This window comes from Symphalangus syndactylus, chromosome 5, assembly GCF_028878055.3.
Source record: "Symphalangus syndactylus isolate Jambi chromosome 5, NHGRI_mSymSyn1-v2.1_pri, whole genome shotgun sequence".
Classification (NCBI taxonomy): Eukaryota; Metazoa; Chordata; class Mammalia; order Primates; family Hylobatidae; genus Symphalangus; species Symphalangus syndactylus.
Window position 1 is genome coordinate 40850839 of NC_072427.2, and position 25715 is coordinate 40876553.

Consider the following 25715-nt stretch of genomic DNA (forward strand, 5'->3'; position numbering starts at 1 on the left):
CATGCCGGAGAGGTTTGACCTCTAGTCAGTCATAACTTATGAGCAAAAGCTACAGGTACTTTGCTGCTGTTAGTCCAGGTCCCCAGTCCCTTATCAGAAATCCTGGCACTGAACATGTTTCAAGATTCCGATTCTTGCTGATTTTAGAATGGTAAATAATGTGCTGCAGTGACAACTAGGCTGAGTCCTATCACAAGTCCCACAGGGCATCAGCTTAAATCCAAAGGCTCTAGGACTGATGACAGCTTTCAGCAGCACAGCATCAAGCATTCTGTTTCTGTGGAAGTCCTTGCAGCGGTCCACATAGAGGTCCAAGAGCTAGTCTTTGCCCCCAGAAGTGAAAACTTGGGAGTAAAGAGATGAGATCCACATGGGGTGGGTGCAGGAACTGCTCTGGCCTAAGTGAAGCTCCATTTTCCTCAGAGGCTGGTCTCACTCATGAGAATGTCATCAACAAAGCTGCCAGTGTTCCAACAAAACATTGTCACACTCTGGGAAACCCAAAGTTATGCATTCCCCATTTACAGTTCCTCCCAGGCCAGATGCCGTGTACCATGCTGTGTCATTTTTACCTTAAGCAGTGTTGCCTGGTTACGTATGTAGTTGTCATACTACGTTTATCCAGTCTCCAGGGGAACAACTTAACAGAAGTTAACTAATTCTCACACAGAAAGGAAAAGGCTTTGTAATGTAGCGCTTTACCCACATGTGCGTATATCATGTATTCAGTCACACTTCCAGTGGGTAACATGCCATACTCATGGCACGTTAATATTCTTGCAGCAGAATGCATCGATCCTAACAGGAAGGGGTTAAGTAAAGATTAAACCTCACATCAGCTCAGGTCAGGTTTGGTACCCAAAGAGTTAAAAAAAAAAAACCCACCAAGGCTGGGCATGGTGGTTCACGCCTGTAATCCCAGCACTTTGGGAGGCCGAGGCAGGCGGATCACTTGAGGTCAGGAGCTCGAGACCAGGCTGGCCAACATGGTGAAACCCCATCTCTACCAAAAAATATGAAAAGTAGCCAGGCGTGGTGGCGCGCGCTTGTAGTCCCAGCTACTCGGGAGGCTGAGGTGGGAGAATTGCTTGAACCTAGGAGGCAGAGGCTGCAGTGAGCCAAGCTCATGCCACTGCTCTCCAGCCTGGGCGACAGAGTGAGACTCTGTCTCCAGAACAAAACAAAAACCCACCAAAGAAAAACCTTTCAGATTTTAGAGCTTGTAAAGTTTAGTATTATTTGGAAAGGGGATTGCAGACCTGTGAATTTCCTCTCAGGAGATCCCTTAAGACGTGCAACAAGTGAACATTGCCTGCCTTTCCACTAGAGGGCCCCTGATTATCACTGTGTCCTGGATCCTTGCTAATGGAAGTTCTTCCGTCGCTTCAGCTTGCAGATGCCAGCAAGTTACCTAACCTGAAAGAACTTCTCCAGTCCTCCCGAGACAACCACAAACGGACCTGGGACCTGGTGAGCTGGATTTTATCCTCAAAGGTCCTGACAATCCACAGTGCAGGGAAGGCTGAGGTGAGACTTTGGTCCGTAGGATCACAGATTTTAGGGGCCTAAGGGCTCTAGGACAGCACTGAATCCAGTGGCTCTGAGACTTCCCTGTGTACCAGTGACCTGGGCAGCTTGAGAATGCAGATTCCTGGTCCTCACCTTTAGACTTTCTAGTTCTGTGTCTGGAGTCAGGCCCAGGAGCTTTCCCACTGGCTGTACAAAGCTGAGTTCTGTCTCATCTCAGCTGTGTGACCTTGAGTAGGTACCAGGTGCATTTCAGTACCTCCCCTTCCTCATCTATAAAATGGGGATGATAATAGTATACTTCCATCAGGGCACTGACTATGAGAATTGAATGAATTTTCACACTTTGAATAATGCCTAAGGGCACATACTAAGGGCTCAGTATGTGTTGGGATTCACTTTATTTAACAAGCACTGCTGGTAATTCTGATTAGGGTGACCCTGACCATACCTTAAGAAACACTGACCTAGTTCAATTGTCAGGAGACGGAGAGGCAGAGCTCAAAGGAGTGGAAAACCTCATGCTCTGGGTTCAAATCCCATTTCTATCGAAAAAGGCCTCCTTTTTCCCATTTGTAAATTGAGATACTGATAGTTACCTCAAAGTGGGGCACTGATAAAATGTGTGTCACTCCCCAGCACAGTTTCTGGTGCAAGTCAGACATTCCATAATTTGGTTTACCTTGCCTGGCTGGGGTCTCCCAGGGACAGGCTGGATGACAAGAACCAGGGTATAGGACTTGATTCCTGCTCTGGTGCTCTTCCCTTACCCATACTGTTCATCACTTAATTCATTTCAATTTAAGAGTATTCAATTTTGCAAGCTCCTGCCAAAGACACAAATCTTTCCTATGTGGCGTAGAATTTGGTACCTTGGATTCTGGTATCTAAGGGACATTCTTCTGTGTTAGATGTTAAAATACCATAAAGAGCCCTGGAGTGGGAGTCAGGAGATCTGTATTCAGGTCCAGGCTGGGTGGCTAATTCCTAGTGAATCTCTGGGTTTCACTGTTGTCATCTGTTGAGTTCAAATTCATTCATTCATTTATTCCTACCTCACTCATATGGGCATCAAGCACCTACTAGATGTTGGGTGCTAAAGTAGATAAGGCAATAAATAGCTCCTAGACTTTTGATTCTGGACCAGTTAAATTTCTGTTAAACCGTGGGGTATTGGGACCCAGGATTGTCAACTTTTTGTATTGCCCAAGTAAGTATGTTAGCCTACCATGTATCGTCATTTTATAAAAGGATATTATAGTACTAAGAAAGGAGGATAGCCTTGACTTCAGAATGAAGAACAAACAGTTCTTCCAAAGAAAGGTACATGGCAACCTTACATCAATATGTCTGTTATATTGCTCTTATTTTGCTCATTCAGTCATAATCCAGAGAAAACTTTGCCATAGACTGGCTTTGGTCTATGACCTACTATTTGAAAACCACTGGCCGGGCACAGTAGTTCATGCCTGTAATCCCAGCACTTTGGGAGGCTGAGGCGGGCGGATCATGAGGTCAGGAGTTTGAGACCAGCCTGGCCAACATAGTGGAACCCCGTCTCTACTAAAAATACAAAAAATTAGCTGGGCATGGTGGTGGGAGCCTGTAACCCCAGCTATTTGGGAGGCTGAGGCAGGAGAATCGCTTGAAGCCAGGAGGCGGAGGTTACAGTGAGCCAAGATGCCGCCACTGCACTCCAGCTGGGGCAACAGTGCAAGACTCTATCAAACAAACAAACAAACAAAAACCACTAAAATGGGCCAGGTGTGGCCCATTGTGCTGGCTTGTCTTGGGTAACTGAGACTGTAGGTGTAACTACTATAGAGAGGAAATTCACAGGTCTACAGTCCCCATTCCAAATAATACTAAACTCTACAAGCTCACGCCTGTAATTCCAGCACTTTGGGAGGCCGAGGCAGGCGGATCACTTGAGGCCAGGAGTTCAAGACCAGCCTGGCCAACATGATGAAACTTCGTCTCTAATAAAAATACAAAAATTAGCCAGGCATTATGGCACATGCCTGTAATCCCAGCTACTCGGGAGGCTGAGGCAGGAGAATCGCTTGAACCTGGGAGGTGGAGGCTGCAGTGAGCCGAGATCGTGCCACTGCACTCTAGGCTGAGAGACAGACTAAGACTCCATCTCAAAAAAAAAAAACACTGAAATGATCTAGGGGGCAGTGGCTTGTGCCTGTAATCCTAGTACTTTGGGAGGCGGAGGTGGGAGGATTGCTTGAGGCTGGATTTCAAGACCAGCCTGGGCAACATAGCAAGACCCTCTCTCTATGAAAAATTTAAGAATTAGGTGCACATAGTGGTTGCACCTATAGTCCCAGCTACTCAAGAAACTGAAGATAGAGGATTGCTCGAACCCAGGAGTTCAAGGCTGCGATGAGCTATGATCGCACCGCTGCACTCCAGCCTGGGCGACAGAGCCAGATCCTGTCTCAAAAACAACAGCAACAAATGCTGATTGCTTCTCATGATTTTGTGGGTTGGTTGGGTGGTTCTGGGCTTGGCTAGATGAGCTAGGGTGGCCTCACTTACATTTCTGGGGCTTCAGCTGGGATGGCCACCATGCTGGAAGCCTTCCTCTGTGAGGCTCATACTCTATAGCAGACAAGCCAGGACAATGGTGAGGGGTTCTCAGCAGCAAACAAGGAAAGACAAGCCCTTCTCAAGTCTCTGTTTGCTATATATATGTTAATGTCCCATTGGCCAAAGCAAGTCACATGGCCAAGCACAGCCTCAAGGATGGAGAAGTAGGTTCCATCTCTTGATGGGATCTTGGTAGAATCCCACCTGCAAAATCACATTGCAGAGGGGTGCATGGACAAGGATGAGAGGGAATTTTTACAATAATCATGAGATTATTGTAAAAATGGAATGCAGGAAATAGATGCAAAAGTGTTAGGAAGTGGCCTGGGTGCGGTGGCTCACGCCTGTAATCCCAGCACGTTGGGAGGCCAAGGCGGGTGGATCACAAGGTCAGGAGTTCAAGACCAGCCTGGCCAAGATGGTGAAACCCCGTCTCTACTAAAAATACAAAAAAATTAGCCAGGGATGGTTGCACGCACTTGTAATCCCAGCTACTCCGGAGGCTGAGGCAGAGAATTGCTTAAAAAACCTGGAGGGGCAGAGGTTGCAGTGAGCCGAGATGGCGCCACTGCACTCCAGCCTGAGCGACAGAGTGAGACTCTGTCTCAAAAAAAAAAAAAAAAAAAAAGTGTTAGGAAAATTAGAAGTGATCTCCACTTATTTTTTTATTATTATTTTATTTATTTATTTTTGAGACGGAGTCTCGCTCTGTCACCCAGGCTGGAGTGCAGTGGCGCCATCTCGGCTCACTGCAAGCTCTGCCTCCCGGGTTCACACCATTCTCCTGCCTCAGCCTCCCGAGTAGCTGGGACTACAGGCGCCCACCACCACGCCCGGCTAATTTTTTCTATTTTTAGCAGAGATGGGGTTTCACCGTGTTAGCCGGGATGGTCTCGATCTCCTGACCTCGTGATCCGCCTGCCTCGGCCACCCAAAGTGCTGGGATTACAGGCGTGAGCCACCACGCCCAGCCCTGTGATCTCCACTTAGAAGGAGCAATTCATGCTTCTCAGCCTACTGTAGGGAAAAATGTTATTATTTATTATTATTTTTTTTTAGATGGAGTTTCACTCTTGTTGCCCAGTCTGGAGTGCAGTGACGTGATCTTGGCTCACTGCAACCTCCACCTCCCAGGTTCAAGTGATTCTTCTGCCTCAGCCTCCCAAGTAGCTGGGACTAAAGGTGTGCGCCACCACACCCAGCTAATTTTGTATTTTTAATAGATATGGGGTTTCACCATGTTGGTCAGGCTGGTCTCGAACTCCTGACCTCAAATGATCCACCTGCCTCAGCCTCCCAAAGTTGTGGGATTATAGGCATGAGCCACTGCACCCGGCTGGGAAAAATGTTATTAAAGAAAAGCAGTCTTGTGCTATAAGCTCTGAGTTTGCTTATGTCTCTATCCTCATGAAACCTGTTGTTCTCATGAGCAGAGTCCATGGGAGTTAAGCCTGAGAGTTTAGGGGGCTATTTTTGCAGCACATTTACCAGCTCCCCAAATAAAATTTTGACGCTCTTCATGTTTTCAAGTTTGAAAAGATCCAAAAGCTGACTGGGGCTCCTCACACGCCTGTTCCCGCACCGGACTTCCTGTTTGAAATTGAGTACTTTGACCCAGCCAACGCCAAATTTTATGAGACCAAAGGAGAACGAGACCTAATCTATGCCTTTCATGGTAGCCGCCTAGAAAACTTCCATTCCATTATCCACAATGGCCTGCACTGCCATCTGAACAAGGTGGGGCCTAAGGGACACCCTGCTGATGTGGGGAAGCAGGGATGGAGGTGGGAGAGTGGGGAGGGGGAGATTCAGAACCCTAGGAGTTTGCAGGTGGGGTATAGAGTGGGGTTGGGTGGGTTTACTAACACCTTCTCGCTCAAAATGTGGTCTGCACACCAGCAGTGGCAGCATCACCTGGAAGCCTATGAAAATGCAAAATCTTGGGCACACTCTAGACCTTCTGAATCAGAACCTGCATTTTAACAAGATCTCTAGGTGATTCCTGCACTGGTTATAGTTTGAAAAGCATCGATTTAAAGATAATTCCCAACCTTGGCTGCATATTTAGAATCACTCGGGGAGCTTTTAAAAATCCCAGATGCCAGGCCTGGCGCAGTGGCTCACGCCTGTAATCCCTGGACTTTGGAAGGCTGAGGGAGTTCCAGACCAGCCTAGCCAAAGTGGTGAAACCCCATCTCTACTAAAAATAACAAAAATTAGCCGGGCATAGTGGTGGGTACCTGTAATGCTACTCGGGAGGCTGAGGCAGGAGAATTGTTTGAACCTGGGAGGCAGAGGTGGCAGTGAGCTGAGATGGTGCCATTGAACTCCAGCCTAGGTGACAGAGCGAGACTCCATCTCGAAAAATAAAAAATAAAATAGATAAATAATAAAAAATCCCAAATGCCTGGCTGCATCCCAGACCAATTAAATCAGAATCTCCGAGTGGAGCACAGGCATCAGTTGCTTTAAAAGCTCTCCAGGTGATCCCACTGTGTAGCCAACCCTAGCTCCTCTGTGTGTTCCCTGGACCAGCAGCGTCTGCATCACCTGGTGGCTAGCTGGAAATGCGAATCTCAGGCCCAGACCACCTGATCGGAATCCACACTTCAACAAGGTCCCCAGGTGATTTGCATGCATATTGAAGTTTGAGAAGCACTTTCCTTGGGGACCATACTCCAGGAAATCAGCCCTTGGAGAAACTGAGAGATATGCCAAGATGCACCGAGGAGAGGTCCTTTCCCTCCCCACTTGAGCTTCTTTTGTCCCATTTTTATGAGTCAAAACAGAGTCACCTATCCACTTCTCTGCAGGCATTTATTTTACCCCTCAGGTATAGGAGGAGCATTACAGACAGACCCTGGAGCTACAGAGACTTATTTAGCAGCTCTATGGCCCTGAGTAAATTAAAGTCTCTGAGCCTCAGGTTCTTCATCTGTAAAAAAGGACACCATTACCCTCCTTCTTATATGTCAGAGGATTGAAACAGTTCGTGTATGCAAAGGGCTCTTTGTGTACTAAGTACCAAGGAAGAGGTAGCTGCTTTTATATGCTGATGGAGGGGCATCTAGGGTAGTTGGAGGAACTGCAGGCCTTTCCCCCAGTCATGGCAGTATCTGCCTTGTCTGTGAGGAGCTGGCTCCATGAGCCATGGGCTCAGTTGTGGCTGCTGCAGCCCTGAGACTGGAGATATTTCCCTGGTGTATCTGGTTAATGTCGTTGGGTTTTGCTAAGGATGACGGGCTTGTTTACACTATCTCTCAGTCCACCACTGGCTCTCAGCTTACCATTATGTCCAGGCTACTGGAATCCAAGGGGCTTCCCCTTTACACTGGTGCTGGCCTGGAGAAGTTGCCTGCAGATTATACTCTTGTACACTAAACCTTCATTTTAGTGCCCCCAGGAGTTTGCTGCTTAGAGGCATCTTATAAAAATCCTTTGGTAAAGCGTATCAATCCTCCTATGGCCCCTCTGCCTGGGTTTTCAATGAATGGCTTGCTTGAGGGAGTCCATCTGCCAGTTGATACTGATACTGTTTTCATGGCAGAGATACACTGAGCTCCCCACTCTTGTACACCACTGCTCATGGCAGCCTTGCGTGGGGTAATGACTCAGATTACCTCCCTTCTCAGGTGGGACCCCTTCCCTGTACCTAAGGGTGTGACTTTGCATTTCAAGCCCATCAGAGTAACCATGCTTACTGCATTCATGTAACAGGAATTACTTTATATACTAGAACATAAAGGCCTGCAGTGGAGTACTGGCCCCTCATTTATTTACATGTGCCAGGTGTCCCACTCTTTTATGTATATTGCCTCATTTAATCCTCACTGGCAGCCTTGTAAAGGAGCTACTAGTAACATTATTTTGTAGATCTAGAAACTGAGACACAGAGAGTTTATATAACTTGCCACTTGCTGGAGGATTCAAACCGAGGTCGGTTTGGATGCTTATACCTATGCTTTTCTCACTCAACCTTGACCACAAGGAACTGCTAGTTTGCCAGGCCAGATGGCCAAATCCACAATCAGTTAAACTGTTGTCAGGCAGGAATGTGTTTAGTAATAACCCTGTGATGATATCACAGGATTATTTGATCCTGTGTCTTGCTGGGGCAAAAAGGGGGGGTTGTACATTTTGTGTTTACAACTCTTGAAGAGAGACCTGTGTCGTCTTGCCATGCCAACTGTACATTCACCCATCTCTGTTTCTTTTCCATTGGCCTTGCTGTTGCAGACATCCTTGTTCGGAGAGGGGACCTACCTCACCAGTGACTTGAGCCTGGCCCTCATATACAGCCCTCATGGCCACGGGTGGCAGCACAGCCTCCTCGGCCCCATCCTTAGCTGTGTGGCCGTGTGTGAGGTCATTGACCATCCAGACGTCAAGTGCCAAACCAAGAAGAAGGGTGAGTGAGCACTTGGTCCAGACCTGGGCTACAGGCCTCTGTTGGGTGTACAGGCTCTTGCTGGCCCACCTGTTGGGTAGAGCACCCATTGCATGCCCAAAGGTTGGGCTGGATCCAGGGCAGTGCCAGACAGGGTCCTGTCCAAGGAGCGAGCAGTCTTCTTAGAGATTGAACACTCAATGGAGACCATTCACTACAAGGGGGTAGGTAGGGGGTGCCAGGTAAGGAGGCTGACGAGGCCTACAGAGGCAGCTCAGAGGAAGTAGTAATCATGGTGGGTCCAAGCAGCCAGGGAAAGCTTTGCGGAAGGAGGAGAGATTTGATTTTTTTAAAAAAGTGAGTGATAAAGCCGGTGCGTGGGCTCCTTGAAGGTCGGAATGAGGTCTCATTCATTCTTGGGCACCTGGTATCAGCAGAAAGCCTTGGTATGTACTTGATATTCAATAAATATTTGCTAAATGAAGCAAAGGATGCTGGGTCCAGACCCTCTGATCTACACCGGCGTGTGCCAGATCCCTCCGGGATGTGAAGGGCAGCCAAGGCGCTGGAGAGTCCTGGGCTCTCCAGAGAGTGATGACTAACCGGCTACCTCATCCCACTCCCCTACTGTGTCCCTGAGACTGTTTGCCTTGTCTTCCCCCACCACTGTGTGGCTCTCCAACAAAGGCAGAAGAGTCACAGAACTGTCATTCCAGTCTCCAGAGCTGGCTTGTTGGGGCCAGGTGCGATGTGGCTCACGCCTGTAATCCCAGCACTTTGGGAGGCCAAGTCGGGTGGATCACCTGAGGTCAGAAGTTTGTGACCAACCTGCCCAACGTGGTGAAACATCGTCTCTACTAAAATAAAAAAATGAGCCGGGTGTGGTGGCGTGTGCCTGTGGTCCCAACTACTTGGGAGACTGAGGCATGAGAATTGCTTTATCCCAGGAGGCAGAGGTTGCAGTAATCCAAGCTCATGCCACTGCACTCTAGCCTGGGCAACAGAGCGAGACTCCATCCCAAAAAAAAAAAAAAGAAAAAAGATCTGGCTTGTTGATTCCAAGAGAATTCAGAAAACTGACTGTTCTGGCCTCTAATGTAAAACAACTGGAATTCTGAGATGCAGGCCCAGGTCTGACACCACCCTCCCAAACCAGACAGCATGGATATTTGCATTTATAATTCTTAGGAAGTTTGCAAACCGTGACATTAAACATCAAAACAAAACCTTCCAACCTCTGCTGTCACGCAGCTTTGGTCTTCCTAGTTTTTTGTAGAACTTTTTTGTGTTATTAAAAGAAAAGGGTTTTTTGTTTGTTTTAAAACAAGTCTTGGTACGAAGTGTGGAAGATAAATGTTCTAAGAACCTCAAATCCAGAATGGTTCATTTAAAATGCTTCTTAAGGCCGGGTGTGGTGGCTCATGCCTGTAATCCCAGCACTTTGGGAGGCTGAGGCAGGCCAATCAGCTGAGGTGTCTGGAGTTTGAGACCAGCCTGGCCAACATGGTGAAACCCTGTTTCTACTAAAAATATAAAAATTAGCCGGGCATGGTGGCAGGCGCCTGTAATCCCAGCTACTTGGGAGGCTGAAGCACAAGAATTGCTTGAACCCGGGAGGCAGAGGTTGTAGTAAGCCAAGACCACGTGCTGTTGCACTCCAGCCTGGACGACAAAAGCAAGACTCCATCTCAAAAAAAAAAAAATATATATATATATATATGTACATATATATATATATATATATATATAATGCCTGTTAAGAGGCCTGTTCAGATCAAGTCCTGTTCCTAGCTCCCAGTCCCAGCGTATTTCTTTGCTATGGCCATCAATTTGCTTCTTCCTTCTGTTCTCCCCACTTAGTCGAGTTTTGTTTTTTCTTCCTTGTATCCCTTATATTTTCCTACTCTTTTTTTCCTCCTCCCATTTGCCTGCCAGATTCTCCGTTTTTTTCAGTGCTGCTTCATGCACACACAGGTCTGTTCCTCAGCCCGCCAGGCCTTCTTCCCCCTCAGCACCAGGAGGCTTGACTTATTTCTATTTATAATGTGCTTCCTTGGTTCTATTTCCCCCCAGTGAAGGTGTGTTTTACTTTCCGTATTCAGATTCCAAGGAGATAGATCGCAGACGAGCGAGAATCAAACATAGTGAAGGGGGAGACATCCCTCCCAAGTACTTCGTGGTCACCAATAACCAGCTCCTGCGAGTGAAGTACCTCCTGGTGTATTCACAGAAGCCACCCAAGAGGTAAGGTCCAGGAGAACAACTAATGGCTGTATTCAGAGTGCTGGCTTTCTTAGTTGTTGTAGGTATCAGCCTCCCCTCCCCCAGCCTTAGACCTCCGCCAGGTGTCAAGTATGTAAAGCACCATGCTGGACACGGTGAGAAGTGAGAGATAGGATCTGGAGAAGATGTGGTCCTGACCCTAAGAGGACTGTATTCCAGTGAGAAGAGAGAAAGATTGGTAAACACAAATAGCATGAGGGACTGACTGAGTCCAAATTGGCTGCCCCAAACAGTGTGGCCCCTTAGCCACTAGGCCCATGATTGCAGTCTGAGACCCACCGATGAGGTTAAGCTGAGAGGCAGGGCAGTGACTGGACACTGGATGTGATTGTGCACAGGCTGGCTCAGTGGCTTCCCACAGTGGCTGCTGAACCACTGACTGCCCCTCTCTGGACCTGAGATGCTTCATTTTTATCTCTAAAATGAGGGCATTGAACTCAATAGCAGATGTGGGGCTTCAGACCTTATCAGCTTTGGTGGATGCCTAGTTCCATCTCTGCAGTGTGGGAGTATGTGTGGGGCTCACCAGAGTTGGGGGCCACTCTTGAGATTTTGTTGCATTGTTGGAATCCATGATGGTGCTTCTTGCAGGGGCCAGCAGCAGGTGAGTAGATATGACAGGAAAAGGGGTCACTTTAAATAATCCCCACTCCTGCTTGTACACACCAGTGGTTTCCATGCTTCCAGACTTCATAAACCAGTAAAGTCTCCTCCTGACCCCTGTCCAAATTTGGGAAATCTATATAGAGTGCCTGGGTCCAGGTGACATTATGCTTTGGTTTAAAATCATCTAACTTTTTATCCTTGAAAATTCCATTCCTTTCCCACTTCTCCCTGGAGCATCTCTTTAGTGCACACTTAGGTGGTTTAGATCATCTCCTAGTGGGCCAAAGAGGATTTCCCCAGCTTGGATTTATATCTGCATGTGTCTAAAAGTGAAAAGACTTTAGCTAAATTACCTGCCACCTGCCACCATCTGGGCAGACACCCTGAGCTAGGTCATTGTTATAGATACCAAGATGGGTTGTAAATGGTAAAAGAGGAGCTACAAAAGGGAAGATCAGGATGAGCTCATTGCATAGCTGTCTTTGCGAATTTTGAAAATATCCTGTTGAAAGGCGTGTCAGTGCCCGGGCAAACAGCCCCAGATTTCTTGAGCAAGGAAGCACGAAGCTTCATTTTATGGCTCAGGCAAAGGATGAAATTCATCATTTTGTCTTCTTAGAGCCAGACTTGTTGTACACACTTAAAAAAAAAATGTTTTTCTCTTTTTGCCAACACCACTCTTTTTTCCCTCTTAAGCAGGGCTTCGAGCCAGCTCTCCTGGTTTTCCAGCCATTGGTTTACCATCATGATATCCCTGTATCTGCTGCTGCTGCTCATAGTGAGTGTCATCAACTCCTCTGCTTTCCAACACTTTTGGAATCGTGCGAAAAGATAATCTTTCTGGGCCTGGTGTGGGGGCTACCTCAACTGTGTGCCTTATGGTCACTTGTTCTGTACCTCCTATGCCTCATGTCCAGCCGGACTGAGCCGAGGGGCCAGTTGGGGGACCACAGGACAATTTTCGTATGCCCTAAATGTATTGATTGCCTTTGATGATGTTCCCAGCCACACTCCAGTCAACGGGGACTACTAGTCCCTCACTCTTAGGTTTTAGGGGAGCCCTTCCATCTGCTCCTTCTTAAACTGTCCTAGGGAGTTGGCTTTTCAGCCAGGGCCAAAGGAAAAAGCCCTGCTACATTTAAAAACAAAGTGTCCAAGCTGTCAGTGGTGTGTTTACAATCTCTCCTGGCGGAGGTTGGCCCTTTCTCTAATGCTTTCTGGAAGGCGGAAAATGTGGGAACTATAAATCACTAGGCAGTTGCCTTGTTTTGACTTGAGACACCCAAGAGGAACAGTCATGTTTCTCATAAAAATCAGTGGGATCATTTTTGAATTCCATCAGCCTTTGTATGTGAGTGCAAAACATTTTAACAGTTTTCTCAAATCAACAAACAGCCTTCTCCTACAGCTGTACCTGCCCCCCTCCCCAAAAAACCATGGATGAGAAAGAAAGGAGTCAGGGGCCTGATAAAAAATACAGACTTAATCAGCAACTCAAGTCATCTTTTTCTAAAAATTACCAACTGCTGATTACAGCTGAAATGGAACCAAATGTTTGTTTTCTAATTTTTTTTTTAATAGCTGTTTAACAAATTAGTCTTTGTGAGCTGAGTAAAAGGGGAAATTTTTTTTTTTTTTGGAGACAGAGTCTTGCCCTGTCGCCCAGGCTGGAGTGCAGTGGCGCGATCTCGGCTCACTGCAAGCTCCGCCTCCCGGGTTCACGCCATTCTCCTGCCTCAGCCTCTCCCAGTAGCTGGGACTACAGGCGCCCGCCACCACGCCCAACTAATTTTTTTGTATTTTTAGTAGAGACAGGGTTTCACCGTGGTCTCGATCTCCTGACCTCGTGATCCGCCCGCCTTGGCCTCCCAAAGTGCTGGGATTACAAGCGTGAGCCACCGCGCCCGGCCTAAAAGGGGAAATTTCTAAACCTAGTGCACTGTTTGGCCAGTGTCCACAGCCTCTTTCCTGGCTGTGTTTTAGAGAAAGGGATTTGAGCTATAGGCTCGCCTCCTGTTCTCATTCTCACAAAGCTGCCTTGACTGTGGCCTGCAACCATGAGTGCCATGCTTTCAGGCCTTCTGTGGCCTACTGGCCTTCAAGACAGAGGCCTGCCCCAGTGTGCCACAGATCCATGTGGATGGAGCCTCCTTCAGAGGGGACACAGGTCTTTGGGACTCAGCCTGGGCTGTAATGTGTAGGAAAAGCCTTCTGGCCACCCAGAGAGCCGGAGCCCACCTTGCTGTATTCTCTGCTCCCTTCTTCCTGCTGGGTTGTAGCCATAATAGAGCCCTGTACGATTTGGGAGTGAGATTTCTATAAAGAAGAGGAAAAATCATTTTTCTATAATTTGTAAAGTTGTGAAAGAGCCACTACCACAGTTTTTACATTGATTATTGGAACATTTCAGAATAAATAAAGATATTTTCTTAATGATTTAAGTTGCCTTTGTGAGTGCTTTCAGCTTCAGTGTGAGTCTGCCCTATATGCCTTGTTGTTAAAAACCTTATCTTCCATCCTTCCTTGTTCAAAACTAGCTGTTTGCTGGAGAGCATATATCACCAGGATATGATATCTAGGAGGTGTTGGACTTCTAGTTAATGACTTAACAAACGTGAGTACCTACTGTATGCCAGGCACTAGGAATATGAGCAGGATCAAAGTCAGAAAGCCCCTGCTTTCACAGAGCTGACAGCCTGGCAAGGTGGGCAGATGGACAAACATTTCAAGAGTGAGGTTGGGAGTTTATGGTATTATAAAGTTTAGGGAAATACTTGGCAAGGAGTCCTAACATAGTCTAGGGTCAGAAAATACTCAGGTGACACATGTAACATTGCAAGGCACCTTACTGTACTGATTAATTTTCACAACAGGCCTTATCCACTTTTTTTTGAGACGGAGTCTTGCTCTGTCACCCAGGCTGGAGTGCAGTGGCACAATCTCGGCTCACTGCAACTTCTGCCTCCCGGGTTGAAGCAGTTTTCCTGCCTTAGCCTCCCTGTAGCTGGGATTACAGGCACACGCCACCATGCCTGGCTCATTTTTGTATTTTTATTTTTATTTTCTTTCTTTCTTTCTTTCTTTTTTGAGATGGAGTCTCGCTCTGTCGCCCAGGCTAGAGTACAGTGGTGTGCAATCTCAGCTCACTGCAACGTCTGGCTCACTGCAACCTCTGCCTCCCGGGTACAAGCAATTCTCCTGTGTTAGCCTCCTGAGTAGCTGGGATTACAGGCGCATGCCACCACACCTGGCTAATTTTTGTGTTTTTAGTAGAGATGGGGTTTTACCATGTTGGCCAGGCTGGTCATGAACTCCTGACCTCAAGTGATCTGCCCACCTTGGCCTTCCAAAGTACTGGGATTACAGGTGTAAGCCACCACCACGCCCGACCACTTTTGTATTTTTAGTAGAGACAGGGTTTTGCCATGTTGGCCAGGCTGGTCTCGAAATTCTGACCTCAAGTGATCCACCCTCCTCAGCTTCCCAATTACAGGCGTGAGCCCCTATGTCCAGCCAGTGCCAGAGAGTTTAATAGCTTGCCCAAGGTTTTATTGCTAGGATGTGGCAGAGCTGGGAGTTGAACCTGGCAGACTGATTTCAGAATCAATCACATAACCAATCTCCTTCCCCCAGAGGAATTGGTTCTAGGCTAAAAGGTGGAGGAAAAGTGTTTCAGGCAGTAGGAACAGCACATGCAGAGACCTGAAGTTCTTGGAGAAGTTAAAAGCAGGCAGGTTGTAAAAGAGGCAGTGATGAGAAATCAGGCTGGAGAGGTAGACAGGGACCAGATCTTGAAAGACTTTAAAAGCTGTGGGTGGCCGGGCGCGGTGGCTCACGCCTGTAATCCCAGCACTTTTGGAAGGCCGAGATGGGCGGATCACGAGGTCAGGAGATCGAGACCGTCCTGGCTAACACGGTGAAACCCTGTCTCTACTAAAAATACAAAAAATTAGCCGGGCGTGGTTGCAGGCGCCTGTAGTCCCAGCTACTCGGGAGGCTGAGACAGGAGAATGGCGTGAACCCGGGAGGCGGAGCTTGCAGTGAGCCGAGATTGTGCTACTGCACTCCAGCCTGGGCGACAGAGCGAGACTCCATCTCAAAAAAAAAAAAAAAGCTGTGGGCAGAGGAAAGCCATTAGAAGGTTCTAAGCAAGAAAATGATGAGATACGGTTTTTAGAAAAATCACTCTAGCTGGTGGTTGGAGAACGGATCTAGGATTACTTTGAGGATTAAAAGGATTGATGCTTATGTAGTGCCCAGGGCAGAGTAAATCACTGATATGTATCAGTTGCTGCTATTATTATCACTTGTTTTTAAGGGCTCAACAGAGCAGAGAGCCTGCAAAGGAGACAGTAGTAGTGACCAGAGAAATAGGAGGTGACTGAGATAGCAAAGTGTCATGGAAGCCAAAGAGGAGGCTAGATGAGCAGTGTCAAATGGTGCTGAGAAACCAGGGTTATACCTGAGAAGTGTCTGTTGGATTTACTGGATTGGAGATATTGGCAAACTCAGCAGGAACAGTTTCAGTGGAGTTCAGTATAGCGGATGTGGATGAAGTCAGACTGCATAAATGGGAAGTTTTTGCAGTTTCCAGGAATTCTCTGTTCCCCGAGACCTGGCCATATGTCTCAAGTGAAGAACCCCTGCTTTGGCTTGACTCTGCTGTCACGTTAGCTCACTGCTACAGAGGAGGGCTGAGGAGTGGGCCTCTCATTCCGGCAACATTTGTTTCAAACCTAGCCCTGTCTTTTTTTTTTTTTTTTTTTTTTTCTGAGTTTTCTGCTCCACCTCATACATCCCACCTCCAACCCCCCTCCCCGCAAAAAGTAGAAATGGTAACGCAATACCTGATATGACTGTGGGCACAGAGGATACATAAAGAATGGTCTTGCCCTCCAGGAGCTCCAGGGTTAGTGGAGGGACATGAGATAGCAGGTACGTTTTGATATGGGGGAAGGAAAACTCTGGAGTCTAGAGGGTTCAAGTGGGCAGGAGGGAAGACTAGGGCAGAGCCACATTATGACTTCCATGGGCCCTGGGTACTTTTGCCTTTCTGGGCCCCCTTCCATAAAAGAGTATTTAAAATTATATTTTATTACTACATTGATACAAAGATGAATATATGTACTAAACCATTTTCTTCCACTTAAAAGTTTTTTTCTTCTAATTTTAAAAGAAAACATTTTTGCAATGTGGGCCTTAGGCACGGTGCCTACCATGTCTAATGGATGAGTTAGCACAGGACTAGTGTACTAGGGGATAGTGTGAGACCTCTGGGTACCTGGGAATGGAGAGGCAGGAAGGAGACAAGCCCTACATGAGACTGAACATTCTGTTTAGCACAGACCCAAAATCTCAGGGAGATCCCATAGGCCAAGCAGCTCTGGGAAAAGTGAAAGTGGTTTAGTTGGAGCCACCTCATAGGAGCCCCCAGCTGCCTAAGTTCTTGTGAAAAGCAACCCCATCTGTCCTCTGTCGCTAATGTCATTGTAAGGGGGGACCTCTCACAGGTGAGGTCCTTGCTTCTGAAAATGTGCAGCATCCCATGAGCTGTCAGTTTCTACCAGAAAGGGAAAGAGTTTTACTCTATGGGAATAAGTGCACGTGTGTATGAGAGAGAGGTAGAGTAGGGGAAGTGGTTCTGTGTCATTTCTGTTTAATTCATTTCATTAAACACTGATTGCCTACAAAACCAGGAGAGGGGTGGAGAGTTAGTGATTTAAACAGCCCAATTCAGACATTTTTCTTGAGAACGTGGCCCCATCGCATCTGAGCCCATTCCTGCTAAGCCCAGGAGGCTTGTGTTGGCATGGAGTCAGCAGCATTCGTCCCATTGCCATGGTGATTCTTAGGCCCTGGGGCTGGATTTAGCTCACACAAAAACAGGACCACACCCCTCTCTAAGCCCTCTCCACAGCCTCCACTTGTCTCTCTCCCCACTTCCCTCCTCTCCACTGTGCCCCACCTCATGAGTTTTCCATCTCTTGGCCTTTGTTTGTGTTTGCCTTTGTCAGTCTCCTGCCTCTGGATGGGTTTCTGTTTGTTTCCAAACTGTCTGGGGCTGTGCACCATGGAGACAGTGTCCTGGGCTGCCTCTAGCCCTGATCTGGTTAGAATAAGCCCCTCTCCTTTGCATGCATCTCCAACCTGACATTTGGAGCATCCAAAACAAATCATGACATTCCCAAGTAAAGATAGAAACCACCGTCTCCACCCACTCTGGCTGGTGCCCTTGTCCACGTGGAAAGGGTTTTTCAAAAATTTCCAGTGTTCTGCTGTAGTGTCCATATACTGCAGCCCTGAAAAGGGGAAGCAGCATTTATTGAATACTTACTTTATATCAGCCACGGGGCTAGACTTTGCTTGTGTTAAAAATCTGGAAATTAGGCCAGTCGCGGTGGTTCACGGCTATAATCCCAGCACTTTTGGAATGCTGAGGCGGGCAGATCACCTGAGGTCAGGAGATCGAGACCATCCTGACCAACATGGTGAAACCCCGTCTCTACTAACAATACAAAAATTAGCCGGGTGTGGTGGTGTGCACCTGTAGTACCAGCTACTCGGGAGGCTGAGGCAGGAGAATTGCTTGAACCTGGGAGGCAGAGGTTGCAGTGAGCCGAGATTGTGCCACTGCACTCCAGCCTAGTGACAGAGAGCGACCCCGTCTCAAAAAAAAAAAAAAAAAAATCTGGTTTCCTGCATTAAAATTCAACTGCAAGCTCCTTGAGGACAGGGACTAGGCAGTCTTTGTATACCCAAGTATCTAAGATATGGTGGGGTGCTGGAGAAGAGTTTATTGAGTGAGTGAATAAAGGGGTGCAAGGATACAAGAAACTTCCCTATCACAGTAGAGGGTAATGGTTGAATGTTAGCAGAAAGAGAATGAAATTAGACTTGAGAAAAAAAATGCATTGACAAGACATTGTGGATGAGTGGGGGTTTCAAAGAAGGTTGTGGACATTTGTTGCTTGAATTCAGGGAGTCCCATTTGCGATGTCACCAGAAATACCTTTTGAGTTAGTGGGGTGGAAAGGACAGTGCCTTGCATTATTTTATTTTTTTTTTTTTTGAGACGGAGTTTCGCTCTTGTCTCCCAGGCTGAGGTGCAGTGGTGCAATCTCGGCTCACCGCTACTACATCCATCTCCCAGGTTCAAGTGATTCTCCTGCCTCAGCCTCCCAAGTAGCTGGGATTACGGGTATGCGCCACCATGTCCAGCTAATATTTTTGTATTAGTAGTAGAGACAGGGTTTCACCATGTTGGCCAGGCTGGTCTCAAACTCCTGACCTCAGGTGATCCACCCACCTTGACCTCCCAAAGTGCTGGGATTACAGGTGTGAGCCACCATGCCCAGCCGCCTTGCGTTTTATTTAAAGTGCAGATGATCCTGAGAGAGGCTAAACTGTTGACTTGAAGCTTATTCATACACATGTGCAAATGACTGATAACAAAGCCTCCCTAAGAGCAGGTTTTAGTAATGAGTTAGGAGAGGGTGGCGAAAGAGAAATCACTAGGGATTCAAGGGCAGGAGGAGCTTTGACCATGTCAAGGGGTGGGGCCACTGGAATAAAACTTTGCTCTAACCCCATTTGGCCAAAGGAGGACCCCAGTGAAAACAGCATGTGGTGCTGCCAGGCTTTCCAGCCATTGCTGGTGACATTGGTTAGTTTAGTCAAACTGCCCACTGGTGGGTCAGGAAGGCCAGTCTCAATTTATTGGAAGCATGGATCGCAGGCTGCTTTAAAGATGCAGTTTTATTCTTGAGCAAGTGCAGCCTATCCCAAATGAGCCCATAATATATTGCCTATCAGAGGTCTGTAGGGATTTAAAACTAGCACATCAATTATATTTTTAAAGGGCTAGAAAAGTATTTGTCCTCTTAGTTCTTTGGCCGTCGATTTCCTTTGGATAAGGCCATCTGTTGTTCTTGTCACCCAGGGTTCCTTCACCTTCCTGGTACCATACCTCAACTTCCTCTCTGGGGAACCAAGTCCCTTTCCCACTCATTGGTCTTGGAAAGCTGACTGACTGCCCCCTCCACTCACACACTCTACAAGTGGAGCACTGACTCAGGCCCAAGCCAATTAGTGAGTTGCCTTCTCCCAGCCTCAGTGATTGATTCAAACCTAGGCATGTGGGCCGGGCACGGTGGCTCACGCCTGTAATCCCAGCACTTTAGGAGGCTGAGGTGGGTGGATCACGAGGTCAGGAGATCGAGACCTTCCTGGCTAACACCGTGAAACCCCGTCTCTACTAAAAATACAAAAAATTAGCCGGGCGTGGTGGCGGGCACCTGTAGTCCCAGCTACTTGGGAGGCTGAGGCAGGAGAATGGCGTGAACCCGGGAGGCGGAGCTTGCAGTGAGCTGAGATGGAGCCACTGCACTCCAGCCTGGGTGACAGAGTGAGACTCCATCTCAAAAAAAAAAAAAAAAAAAAACCTAGGCATGTGACCCAACTAGTATCTCATTAAAATGAGCCACGAGTTTTGAGAAAATACTATCTCATTTTGATATAATAATAGTATCTCATATCTTTTGATGAGATAATAGTATCTCATCAAAATGAACCATAAGTTTTGCTGGGGATCCTGGGAAAGAGACTTGCATTTCCAGTGGTCCTGAATGTGAGAGGCTGCCATCTGGCTGCCATGCAAAGTCTCAGACTGATGCCAACACAGTGGAAAGCAGAGCTGCTGTCCTGATGATGATGTTTGAGTACTGAATCCAGTTGTGCTTGAAGCCAGACTTTTCACTTAGGTGACCAATAAATACATTCCTTTTTATTTAACAGAGTAAGTTGGGTCTTACAGGGAATAAACGTGGGTAGATCTTAACTGATATCCTTTGCCATCCTGGAGCATCATTATTTTTAATGTAAGTCCTTTGTTAACTATAGAAAGGTGTGAATTCCAAACTAGTGAGTCTGGATTGATGAAGTCTGACTGTCCTGACCCCTGGACTATCCCTACAAGACACTCAAACCTGTGCAAAATAAGAGATGGGAGGCAGGGGCATGGTGACTCACGCCTGTAATCCCAGCACTTTGGGAGGCTGAAGCCTGCGGATCACTTGAGGTCAGGAGTTTGAGACCAGCTTGGCCAACATGGTGAAACCCCGTCTCTACTAAAAATACAAAAATTAACTGGGCACGGTGGTGCACGCCTGTAATCCCAGCTACTTGGGAGGCTGAGGCATGAGAATCGCTTGAACCTGGGAGGCAAAGGTTGCAGCGAGGCGGAGGTTGAGTGAGCCAAGATCGCACCACTGCACTCCAGCCTGGGCAGCAGAGTGAGACTCTGTCTCTAAATAAATAAATAAGAGTTGGGAAAAACACACACACATGCGCCACTGTGTTTTGGAGCCTTCTGTAGCCTCAGTCTCAAGGGGCCTCCTTCGGTCAGCTTGGACTGGCTTCTGGCCTCAGAAACCCCAGGGCCCATCAAAGTCCAGAAGCAGCAATGGGTAGGTCTGACCAGAGCTGTGGCTGTAAACTACACTGGAGGAACCTGGCCCTCAGGAAGACCAGAGATGCAGTCTGCAGCAGTAGGAGAAGGGAGGGAGGAAAAGGACGCTACCGTGTATCAAGTGCCTCCTGCATGATGTGCATATTAGAAGAATTATCTTATTTAATCTTCACAATATCCCTGCAAGGCAGATACTATTCTGTTTATTTTACAGAAGAAACAGCTTTGGAGGTGACTTGTGTAAGGTGAAAAGGCCAGAAAGAGGCAGAACCAGGGCTGACTCTAGAGGAATAAGAAAGGCAGGCATGGCCAGGCGCAATGGGTCATGCCTGTAATCCCAGCACTTTGGGAGGCTGAGGTGGGCGGATAACTTGAGGTCAGGAGTTCGAGACCAGCCTGGCCAACATGGTGAAACCCTGTCTGTACTAAAAACACAAAAATCAGCTGGGCATAGTGGCGCGTGCCTATAATCCCAGATACTGGGCAGGCTGAGACAGGAGAATCGCTTGAACCTGGGAGGCGGGGGTTGCAGTGAGCTGAGATCGCGCCATTGCACTCCAGCCTGGGTAACAGAGAGAGACTCTGTCTCAAAAAAAAAAAAAAAAAAAAAAAAAAGGCAAGCAGATGCAAGGCTGCAGCTAGAGGGGCTGTCTGAGCAAAGAAGACCTAGGCTGGTGGCATAGGAAGACAAGAGTGCCGACACCAGGCCCAGTGGATAGAAAACGAGTTCCCTTTCCAGGCTGGGGTTGTGAGCTCTGCTCTTATTTTATGAGCAGAAGGTACCTGCAATGTCAGAAGTGGAAACCATGGGAAGTCCCCCGACACCCTCTCAATCAGAGCTCTGAGCTCATCTCCTGTAACCTTCCCAGCCCCATCATTGCAGACCCAGGAGGTGAGCCCAGAGGCACACATGGCACTGAATGTGGGGCAGGAAGGGGATGGCCCCTCCCTTCCACCCCCACTGCCTGCTCAAGCCATCAGCCTGCTCTGATTAAGTTGAAATTTTTGAGACCTTGCATCCAGGGGCTGCTGGCAGCCAAATCCCCGATTGCCCGAGATGTTCCTCACATCAGAGAATAAACAGTCACCCCTGTCTGGCCAGCTGGGCTGAGCAGCATTCCTGTCTCCAGGCCTGCCTGGCTGGGTGGGGCTGCAGCCCTTCGTCCACCTCCAGCAGAGGCCTGGAGGATCTGGTGAGTGGGTACGAGAGAGAAGGAAGGTAGCTGTCTGTCTCCAGGTTGAACGAGACATTTCTCCTGAGTCCCCATTTTGCCCGAGCACTGGGCACCTCAGCTTCACGCCACTCCAGGCACAAGTCCTGTGTTTGTAATATGACTGTCACTTAAGAGGAGGCCCCCACTGGGCCACTGTCCCTGGGATGGGAGCCCCTTCACCCCTACCCAGGGGCTGCCTGGGGAATTAGATTCCTACACCATTCCAGCTAGATCTGAAGTCATCACACTCAAATGGCTCATTTTACAAAAGTGGACACAGTCCACAGAGTTGAGACAGAAGCAGGACCAGAACACCGGCCTTTAATTCTTACAGCCTTGAGATGCCATGGTTAGGATGACGCTAGGGGCTCTAAGCAAGAGGAGCTGCCCATGTTTTTGCAGAGAAGCGGGAGTGTTTTCGTCCCCTAGGCCTGTTTTGAAGATCAGGCTGGTGGCCGAGCTGTTTCCTGAGGAAGCAAGGCTTCTGGAAAAGTGCTGTTCACTAGATGCTCCTAAATCATCTATTCGGCAGTAGAGCTGGGGTAGTGGAACCTGAGTGTGCTCTGCCACCGTCCAGAGTCCAGTGTCCAGCATCCAGCCTGGCCCTAGCCAGGCTTTGGGAGGCAACTGGGGACCAAGGGCAGAGTCCTTGGGAAGGCATAGCTCCCCCCAACGTATAACATCTGTTTCCCTGACCTAAGACTCTGGCCTGGGTCTGTGGGGGAGGAGGAAGAGCCGGCTTTTTCAGCCAGTCTGCAAAAGGAATTCCTCTAGGAACCCCCTCTGGCCGCAGACAGGGGGGGGAAGGAGGCAGACAGTGTGGGATCCAGGGGCAGTCCAGGAGTCTCTATGGACAAATGTCTCACTCCCAGTCTGTTTTGGGCCTACAGCTTTGCCTTTGTCTAGCTGAGCAGATCAGTGTGGGTTTGTGTGACTTCTGGGTTTGTGTGTGTAGGCAGCTGCATTGCTGGTTGCAGCTGGTTCCTCGGTAGAAAGTATGTACTTGTGTGTTTCCCTGTATGTAAGTATTCACATCTGTGTAAGCCCATGTATATGAGTATCTTTGAGGGAAAGTGTGGGCCTCTACTGCTTGCATAGTTGAATTAGTCTACCACCTGCCTACGTGTGTTTGTGGGGGTACTCGTGAGGTTATTTTGGTATAAATAATATGTCAGTGAGCCTCTGAAAGCACATATGCCTATTTGTGCAGAAGCATTCATTCACTCATTCTTGATTTATGATTTACTAATTTACTTCAACATTCTTAAAGTACTTGTTCTATGATTGTCCCCATACTAGGCACTGGGAATTTGAAGAGGTGTCTGTGGCCAGAGTAAAGCCAGAGTGTGGCCATCTAAAGGGTGGGCCCAGGACAAGGGCCTCACAGAAAGGGACTGTGGAAAGTAGAGAGGTAAGAACAATCCGGCGGGGCGCGGTGGCTCACACCTGTAATCCCAGCACTTTGGGCGGCTGAGGTGGGCAGATCACAAGGTCAGGAGATCGAGACCATCGTGGCTAACACGGTGAAACCCCATCTGTACTAAAAATACAAAAAATTAGCTGGGTGTGGTGGGGGGCGCCTGTAGTCCCAGCTACTCAGGAGGCTGAGGCAGGAGAATGGCGTGAACCCGGGAGGCAGAGGTTGTGGAGAGCCGAGAACGTGCCACTGCACCCCAGCCTAGGCAACAAAGCAAGACTCCGTCTCAAAAAAAAAAAAAAAAAAAAAAAAAAAATCCGTTGGTCTAAGTGCCTGTGTGTGTTATCGCCTGTGTATAACACGTCTCTGTGTGTCTGTCTGTGTGAATGTTCATATATATTTTTCCTAGAGGGTAGAACTCACAGCTTTCCAGCCATCCATTCCCTTGCCTGGGTAGACAGGCTGGGGTGGTGAGAGAGCAGTGACCTAAGAGTCCAAGATACTAGTCCTATGCTCAGCTTAGACTCACCGTGATCTGGCCTCTCGTCTGTAGAATGAAAGGGTTAGATTACCTCATCATTAACTGTATAGGCCTTGTGTGGTTTACAGAAGAAGCGTGATTGATTCCTGGGTTAATTAATTACTTTTTAGAGGTCAAATTGGGAGATGCCTAATTTTAGAAGCTCTGGGTTCAGACAGAACTCAGTTTGAATCCCAGCTCTGCCATATGGATTTTGCGTCCTTTGGAGTTATTTAACCTCATCAGGATTGTTGTGAGGATTAAATAAAATAATGTGTGTAAAGTGTTGAGCATGGGCCAGGCATGGTGGTTCATGCCTGTAATCCCAGCATTTCGGGAGGCCAAGTCAGGAGCATCACTTGAGGTCAGGAGTTCGAGACCAGCCTGGGCAACATAGCCAGACCCCTGTCTCTACAATAAATTTTTTAAAAATTAGCCCAGCTTGGTGGCCTGTGCTGGTAGTCCTGGCTACTCAGGAGGCTAAGGCTGGAAGACTGCTTGAGCCCAGGAGGTCAAGGCTGCAGTGAGCTATGATCACACCACTGCACTCCAGCCTGGGCAACAGAGCAAGACCCTGCCTTGGAAAAAAAAATTGTTGAGCATGATGCCAGGCACATAGTAGATGTTCAATAAATATTAGCTTCTGTTCTTATCTACAGACTTTCCAGCTTTCATATCTTACAAATGTTGGGTTCAGTAGACACGTTGACAAATTGAATTCATGTAAACCACATGTTTAGGGAATTCTGGCCCTATGGTGGTTGGGGGTGGGGACAGTGGGGGAGAAAATCTGGCCCTTTCTTTGGTACCTTCTAAGAAGTTGCCAGCTGAGATCTGTGTGAGCCACTCCCTTCACCCCATTCTCTGATGTGGATCCTTGACATCTTCTCAGTCTTATGTACAGACAAGTACTATGAAACACAGGTTCAACACCCTCTTCTGACCTGATTCTGCTCCTGAGCCCCTACCCAGTGAGGCAGGATGTTGAGCTAAATAGGATCAGGCCACAGGGCAGAGCTGGGTCAGGTAAGTCTTCAAGCTCCCTGACATGTCTGTGCCTGCCTGACCAGCCCCAGTATGGGCACATCCAGACAGGCGGAGGGCGTCTGCCTCCCATGATTGATATTGCTGGGAGCGCATCGCTCTGCTCCTGGCTCAGGTGGCTGAGAATCATAGAGCACCTGAGAGGCCAAGAGACCTCCATGATCCCTGTGCCCTCAAGGTCTCTGGAATGGCTGAGTTCCAGCAGGTACAAGGATTGCTGGGGGCGGTCCAGAGATAGTGCCTCTCAGTCAGGGTTGCTGGGGGTGACTATCTTGGGAATCCCCTAGAGCCTGTTAAAACTGGCAGCTCTTGTGCTCTCCCAAAATATCCCTGACCTGGAGGGACTGAGGGAGGGGTTTAGGATGCAGCCAGGGTTGCTGAGTTGGGAAATTCTCTGGAAGTGAGCTCAGGGTGGCCGAGGCCCTGAGGGAAGCAAGGAGAGGGTCTGCCTGGAGGTCATGCTGGCCACCCCAATGACCATCCCCAACATGGGTCACAGATAATTGGTTTGATGGTCTCTCAGCTCTAGGAATTACCCTGGAGATGGGAGTAACTTAAACTGCAAAAGACCCTCTGGGAGTCATCGTGACGGCCCCTCACCATATCTGGCTGCTCTGTTTGGGGCCAGAACTAGGAATTTTCCTTTTGAAAAA

General features: G+C 48.1%; 2 protein-coding genes across 12 annotated transcripts in view; both read left to right on the forward strand.

The window, feature by feature from the left end:
* The window catches only part of CILP (cartilage intermediate layer protein), a 193900-nt gene that overhangs the window by 119889 nt on the left and 48296 nt on the right, over positions 1 to 25715 (forward strand). Inside the window, exons 1-2 of one of the 2 annotated variants that reach the window (XM_063638858.1) lie at positions 14000 to 14015; positions 23381 to 23492. The exons of the other annotated variant lie outside the window; for it this stretch is intronic. The gene's annotated coding sequence lies outside the window, so the exon portion shown is untranslated. Of the gene's footprint in view, positions 1 to 13999; positions 14016 to 23380; positions 23493 to 25715 lie in introns of those variants that run through there. 2 annotated transcript variants of the gene reach the window in all.
* PARP16 (poly(ADP-ribose) polymerase family member 16) overlaps positions 1 to 25715 on the forward strand; it is a 49145-nt gene that overhangs the window by 14772 nt on the left and 8658 nt on the right. The window contains exons 2-6 of one of the 10 annotated variants that reach the window (XM_055278144.2): positions 1390 to 1527; positions 5656 to 5862; positions 8362 to 8533; positions 10615 to 10756; positions 12098 to 13837. In XM_055278144.2, the coding sequence (XP_055134119.1) occupies positions 1390 to 1527; positions 5656 to 5862; positions 8362 to 8533; positions 10615 to 10756; positions 12098 to 12236 (798 nt within the window). In that variant the 3' untranslated portion in view covers positions 12237 to 13837. Of the gene's footprint in view, positions 1 to 1389; positions 1528 to 5655; positions 5863 to 8361; positions 8534 to 10614; positions 10757 to 12097; positions 13838 to 25715 lie in introns of those variants that run through there. The other 9 variants (XM_055278145.2, XM_055278147.2, XM_063638978.1 and 6 more) reach the window with 9 other exon arrangements.